Genomic DNA, 7,447 nt, shown 5'->3' with positions numbered 1-7,447 from the left:
TTTGGCCGGGGCACTAGGAGGAGGACCTCCGAAGAAGATCCTAAGGTGCGGGTTGGGACATATGAGGCAAGGCTCTCTCTCAGTCTCAGGTAACCTGCTCCCAAGCCATTTAAGGCTTTAAAGGTGCTTGAAAGGAGTGAGCCATACTAGCGAACTCTCAGAACCAAGCTAAATATTACAATTAATGCATAACTAAATGCACAAACACTGAGTGCATCATCACCATTACATGGCCACACCATGTAACAGCATTCAGAACTCAGATCATTCATGTCCACTTAGAACCAAAGAGTTATCTTCTGCCACCAGTGCTTAGTGTCCTTGGAAATGTGCTGTCAACAACTCGAGCGTCTGGATTTCGCACAGTAAAAGTCTGGCAGGATGCCAGTTAGGAAGTGTTAATTGAGTTTGCTGTAAGCATTTTCAACCACAACATCCATTTGGGGAGCCTTTCCTGTCTAAGGGCAGGTTTCACGTACTCTCCAGTCTTTACTGGCTTCAAGAGAAGGAGAAAAGAAGAATATATTTTGAACCATGCCAGCGTTTGTCGAATAAAGGGGATGCACTTAGCCTAGTGGAACTTTTAGGAAGTTTTGTTCCTATAACATTAAAACTGATGAGAAAATCATTTTGAAGGAAAATACCCAACAGTTTTTCATCATGAAGAGGAATGTGATGGTTTTATTCCTTCTCTCGTCTTTAGTTGCAAAGACCTCCAGTTTAATGAAAGTCGCAGAGCAGGTAAGAAGTATGTGTGTGTGTGATTATAGCAAAGGCTTGCATTTCTATCTGTGCCAACTGCCTATGCAGAAAGGAGAATTTTACATATGTGATACTGACATCATAGAATTTTAGAATTAGAAAGGACCTGGGAGGTTTTCTAGTCCATCCCTGCTCAATACTTATTGTATTATTATTGGGTTATAATAATAACAGCGGTTATTGTACACCGCCCAGAGTCTCTGGATGGGGCAGTTTATAAATGTAATAAATAAAATAAAATACTCATCCCTGAGAGAGGACCATCTAGCCTCTGTTGGAAAACATGTAAAGAAGGAGATTCCATCACTGCATGAGACAAACTGTTCTACAGTTGAACACCTCTTACAGTTCAGAGGTTCCTCCTAAGAACTAGCCTAAATCTGCTTGATTGAAATTTCAACTCATTGGCTCTAGTCTAACCCTCAGAAGCAACCCAGAACAAGTCCACACCTCCTTCAACATGACAGTCCTGCAGATATTTGAGGACAGCTATGCCATCTCCCCTTAGATTTTTCTTCCCCAGGAGCTTTTTCAGGAAGCAGGCTTTACCACAGGTTTACCACAAGGCTTTACTGAGAGTTCAGGGCATAATGGATACTCCGACACAAAAAGAGGATTTTTTTTTAACCTAGGACATAAATTGAGCTAGGTTCCAAAACGGAGAGAAAAATCCAAATTGTGCGTGAAGTGCTCTCTGAAACATCGCATGGACTTGGGGGTATATCTGGCCAATGTGTGAACGCACACCCACCCTCCCAAAGTAAAGTTGTGTGGCAAAGTCTTTGTCTGAAAAAGCTCCTGGGGACTGGCTAGCTTGCCCCTCGTAAAGTTGCAGGAAAGTCGCAGTCTGAAAAAGCTTCAGGAAGGGTTGGAGCCAACATTTCTCCAAACTGAAAGAGAATTTCAGAGTTCTTCCAAGGAAAAACTTAAAAACAGAGGAATTTCTGGGTCACTTTCAAGGAGAAATGCTGGAGAATTTTCTCAGACAGTTTTTCCACATCACAGTTTCCAGGTTAAACATACCCAGCTCTCTTAATGAGGGGTGGTCCTTCCCTAAGGTGAGGTGAGGCAATCAGTTCAGGCAGCAGATTATTGGGGCTCCAGCATGATGTCCTTTTGCCCCTGCTTAAAAAAAAATCAAAAGAGAATTTCAGAGTTCCTGAAAAGAAGGGCAGGAGGGTGTCATTGCCTTTAGCTGTTGTGTATTTACATCAGTATTGTAGATATACATTCCCAGGGAACTTTACACACAACAGTCTTTACTGGGAGGCTTTACTGTGAACTCAAAGTTGCCCCCAACAAATGACACAAATAGTGGATTTTTAAACTCTGAATATAAATCTGGCTATACTCTTAACATGCTGTGAAAAACCCAAATTGTGTGTGAACTGCTCCCCGATACCTCGCAGGGACAGCTGGGAAATCTGGCTGATATGTGAACACACACCCTCCGTTCTGGAGGAGTTGCGAGTTAAAGGGTTTTTAAAGCCCCATGTGAAAAACTTCCAGGTGTGAAACTCATTTTGAATATAGAGAATAGCCCCATTCAATAGTTCGGAATCCATGTGTGTCCTATATATGGAAGAGAGAGCAAAGATTTCATGGTGGTTTCTGAGAATAGATTCTCTTGAAAAATATCAAGCATTGATATATCTGTTGTTCCCACCACACTGGTAATTTGGGTCACTAGATCTAACTGGAGGATGCTGATTTGTAACACACATACACTTCACTGCGCAGGAGGATATCCAAGGAGACCTTACTATATCCCATTTATTTTTTTATTTTTACATTTATATCCTGCACTTCCTCCAAGGAGCTCAGAGCAGTGTGCATGGTTATGTTTCTCCTCACAACAACCCTGTTGTAGGTTAGGCTGAGAGAGACATGACTGGCCCAGAGTCACCTAGTGAGTTTCATGGCTGAATGGGGATTTGAACTCAGGTCTCCCCAGTCCTGGTCCAACACTCTAACCACTACACAACCAATGTAAGTATACTGTACCAGGAGTGGCCCTTCTGTGAGGCAAAGTGAGTTGGTCACCTCAGGCAAACAGATGATCTTCTGCCTTCTGCTTTTTAAAAAGCGAGGAGAAGGGGTGTAGGAGCACACAAGGGGTGGCAGCTGGCACCCTAACTCAGGTGCACAGAGCTCCCCCTGGCTTAATGCAGAAAGGGATGTCAGGAGATTACAACGGCAAGGCCGATCCATTCATGGTTCATCAGACCCTTCAACAAAAGTCACAAAACCCTTTTGAAGAGTCTATATATCAGTTATCAAAAGGCTGTGATTCATAATTACCTCAACCTGTTTATTTCCCTTAGGGGAAGAACAAATGCGATGAGAAGACGCTTGTTATCACCAAAACCAAATGCAGATCTTGCTCTCTCAATTTTGAAATCCAGTGTCCTGAAGGTTATACTAAAATTACCAATAGCTCTGGGACACGAGACTGCAGGTAATTCTTTTGATAGTTATTTATAGATACCTTCTGCATTGATTGATTGATTGATTGATGTAGACTGGGCTGAAAGAGATGTGACTGGCCCAGAGTCACCCAGTGAGTTTCATGACTGAATGGGGATTTGAACTCAGGTCTCCCCAGTCCTAGTCCAACACTCTAACCAATACACTACACTGGAAGAGGTTTTCAATCAACCTAAGTTCCAGTCATGCAGCATATCTCTGATATGACACATGGAGAAGGGAGAATGTGACCATGTCTGCTGGGCCTACACCCAACTTCCATGTAGAGATGGAGTCTATGTGCATGCAACTGAACAGAGTCTACATGCCTACAACTTGTACACGTAGAGGCTCTGTATGCACTACTGAGACCCCTAAAAACAAATGGTTTGTTTGTTTGTTTGTTTATTCGGTTTCTATACCGCCCTTCCAAAAAAAGCTCAGGGCGGTTTACACTAATTAATTAATAAGATGGATCCCTGTCCCGAAAGGGCTCACAGTCTAAAAGAAACATAAGATAGACACCAGCAACAGTCACTGGAGGTACTGTGCTGGGGGTGAATTGGGCCAGTTACTCTCCCCCTGCTAAATAAAGAGGATCACCATGTTAAAAGGTGCCTCTTTGCCAAGTTAGCAGTGGTACAGGTGGTTGTCAAGGAGGGGGACAGAAAGTATAATCCTGCTCTCTCCACACATGTTCATAGCTGTGCATATATCACATGAACAGAGCTGATATTAATTTCTACTGCAATCTTATTCTGAAAAGTATTACTTGCACTTTTCAACCCTACTTCCCAGGAGTAATATCTGTAGAATTTCTGTAATAGCTGTCATCATCATCATCATCATCATCATCATCATCATCATCATGATGTTTATTTGCGGTCATAGACCAAAGTTTAAGGCATACATAACAATACACATATAATATAATAATAATATATTCAAAGATCCAGTGTTATCTCATCCTGATCAGCAGTTTTCAGTAATAGCTTTCTACATAGTTCTGCTGTCTAAAAGGTGACTGGGTAAAATGAATTGCTTTTAGAGTTGGATTTAAACTTTTCCATTTTTTAAAGGGGTGTGTGTGTGCGTGTGTGTGTGCTTTCTTATGTGTGTTCCTATGCACTCTAGCGTGTGTTCCTATGCACTCTAACATGTAGAGTGCATAGGAACATAGAAAATCTAGATTAGGCTATTGAAACTATCGCTTAATCTCAGAACCCCACTATGCTTGAATTTAACCTGATTTAGAAATTGCTTATTTGTCCTCATTTTTCAAAGGGTCAGTGTCAGCCAACTGGGGCACGGGTCAAGGGTCCAGGCCATCAATGGACCCATGGCTGCCCTCTGAGGCCTTGGCAAAAAAAATATGACAGCCAGCAGTGAGACTGTTGAGAAGTGCTTCAAGCTGATGTCATGCCACGATGGTACCACCAAGTTAAGTCTCACTCAAACCCTTGTGGGGTCTTACCTTAGCAGTGGTGGTGGCCTAGAGTGTTGTTGGCAGCAGTCAACATTTTTCTTTACTTATAATGCAATGACCCACCCCCACCCCTGCCATGGCATCCAGTAATGCAGCATCAAAGGTGAAGACACTGCATTACAGGTGGAAAAATAACCCCCAAATGGTACAGCCTACCACTGAGGGTGAACCAAGAACAAGACAGTCTACTAAAGATTGTTTAGGAAGCGTTTGATTCACTGTTAAATGCATTTCACATGGGCGGTGCCTGGGTTTGAGCAGAGAGGGGGAAATGCTATGAGAACTGAGTCCCGTATACATTTGTCCATAGTCTTACACAGCCTCTGGAGCTTTCAAAGCAGATGGCTCTGAATGCATGGAATTGGTTAACATTTGGATTTTTGGTTTTTCTTTTCTTTTCTGTCTTGACCATTGTAGAAGCATGTCCCTGTTCAACAGTCAATGATAGTAACATCAAGTGACCACTTGCATGTGTGAAAAAATCCACCAAAAAGCAACCATCATCAGGCTATATAAGGCATCAAGTGTTGAGTAATCAAGCAATGAATATTTGCTTGTATAAAGCCTGGAATGAATTCTGGCTTTAGGGCAATCAATCTGTTTCTGTTACTAGTATTGCCACACTATCATAATTACACACACACACACACACACACACACGTGTGTGTGTGTGTGTGTGTATAATACATAATATATAATCTTTATATATATAATCTGTATATATACACACACACACACACACACAACCTATTATCAAATATTATTTATAGAGTACATTAAAAGAGAAATAAATGGGAGGGTAAGTAGATTCCATAAGGATTATGGCTTCAACCTCATCAGAGTTCTGAGGAAAATGTAAATTCCACAGGTGCAATTTTTCCCACCAAGCTGCTACAGTGAAAAGAAAAATTGTGCCTGCCGAATGATGCATTGATTGTTTCATAGCACTTAAATGGACACCCTGTCATCTTACACAATTGCAAAGTGAGGCCTTACATAGTGAAGGCCTCAGGTAAGAGTGAAGTAATAACTGAAAGGGTTAGGAAGGGACAAGGTTTCAGAGATTTCTGAAGAGTGGGTGTTATGTGTTGTTGGATGGGAAAGGAGACAGTGTAGGCCTCTGGACAACGATTTTGCTAGTAGCAGCACCAGGTTACAATTGAAAGGGTAAGACATATGGCCATAGTAGTAGTAATTAATAATAATGGGCAGCATCCAGACTAATGCTGCCCTCATGTAAGAATTTGTCACTCACACAACAGGAGAGGGATGATTTTCACCAAGCCCCCTTTCCCTCTGCTGTCCCCTATGCCCTCCAACAGTAGGAAGATAAGAAGCTGCCATACACAGAGTCAAACCATTTGTCCATCTTGCTCAGTATTGTCTGCACAGTCTGGCAGTGGCTTCTCCAAAGTAACAGGCAGGAGTCTCTCTCAGCCCTATCTTGGAGATGCCAGGGAGGGAACTTGGAACCTTCTGCATGCAAGCAGGCAGATGCTCTTCCCACAGGAGCCCCATCCCCTTCACTGGTATATCTTACCATGTTCACACATGTAGTCTCTCATTCAAATGCAAACCAGGGCAGAACCTGCTTAGCAAAGGGAACAATTTATGCTTGCTACCACAAGACCAGCTCTCCTCCCTATAGCAGCAGCAGTAGCATTTCTGGAGAAGTGGCAATCCTTGACATCCTCCCCTTCCCCAGGAAGCCCTCTGTGCCACCTATATGTCCCAGAGGGCTGGGGAACCCTAAGAAACATATTTTCAGGAGGCACTGAAAACAGCAGAAGGAAGGGATTTGGTGGAAATCATCCCTCTATTGTGTGAGTAAAACATTCTTAAGTAAGGGCAGTATGAGCCTGGAGTATGCCCATTAATAATAATGATACATATAGGACATTTCGAGTGTTCCAAGTGCTTTACATATATTAACTTAGTAATCCTTACAACAACCCTGTAAGGTAGGTCATTGCCATTAGCCCCATATTGTAAACAGGAACCTGAGTCTGAGGGAGAATAGCTTGACAATAAGGCTGGATCTGCATAACAAAAGAGTGACACAGTAGACTGGGTTGTAACACTTCAAACCACAAGAGCAGAATTCTACTTTTGAATGCATTACACATTTTTAATGACACACATTAAAAACGCTCTCTGCAAATGAAACTAGCACTTGGGGACAAAGGTTTTAACTGATCTTTTGGATGGCTTGCCAGTTCTTCATTTTCAGGGAGTTTAACAAATGAGAACATTCAAAAATATAATTCCCCCATCACCTATTTGAAGTACTATAGTCAATTCTGCCACCTCATTTTGCTGCACATGCAGACCATACTTAACATGAGGGTTGTGCACAGATATAAATTATCAGATCCTGTCTGGTAACTAATATGATGCAAATGAAAATGAATAATTTAACCAATAATTGTACCAACCACAATAGAAACATTCGATGTATCAGTACAGGGGTTGATGCATCGGCCCATAGGACATCATGGCCCATAGTAAATAATGGAAACTCATTGAAATGTCTATAAAAATATTATTGTAAGTCAGAATGAGATGAAGCTTTCAAGTGTGACTTTTCTTAGAGCTGATGGTAGATGCTTCTTAGGTACCCTGGCACTTCTGCAAGGAATCAAGGGGGAAAGCAGCTGGTCCTATCCAACCCCAGCACAGCATCCCTCCAGTGACTGTTGCTGGTATCTGCCATATCTTTATTTTTAGACTGTG

General features: G+C 42.1%; 1 protein-coding gene across 1 annotated transcript in view; it reads left to right on the top strand.

Moving 5' to 3' along the window:
• The first annotated feature begins 486 nt into the window (after nucleotides 1-486).
• The window catches only part of STAB2 (stabilin 2), a 175,702-nt gene continuing 168,741 nt past the window's right edge, over nucleotides 487-7,447 (top strand). The window contains exons 1-2 of the mRNA XM_053258339.1: nucleotides 487-741; nucleotides 3,087-3,220. Coding sequence (XP_053114314.1) covers nucleotides 661-741; nucleotides 3,087-3,220 — 215 coding nt within the window. The 5' untranslated portion in view covers nucleotides 487-660. The remainder of the gene's footprint in view (nucleotides 742-3,086; nucleotides 3,221-7,447) is intronic.

The sequence above is a fragment of the Hemicordylus capensis genome, chromosome 5, assembly GCF_027244095.1.
Source record: "Hemicordylus capensis ecotype Gifberg chromosome 5, rHemCap1.1.pri, whole genome shotgun sequence".
NCBI lineage: Eukaryota > Metazoa > Chordata > Lepidosauria > Squamata > Cordylidae > Hemicordylus > Hemicordylus capensis.
This window is presented reverse-complemented; position numbering and strand designations above follow the sequence as displayed.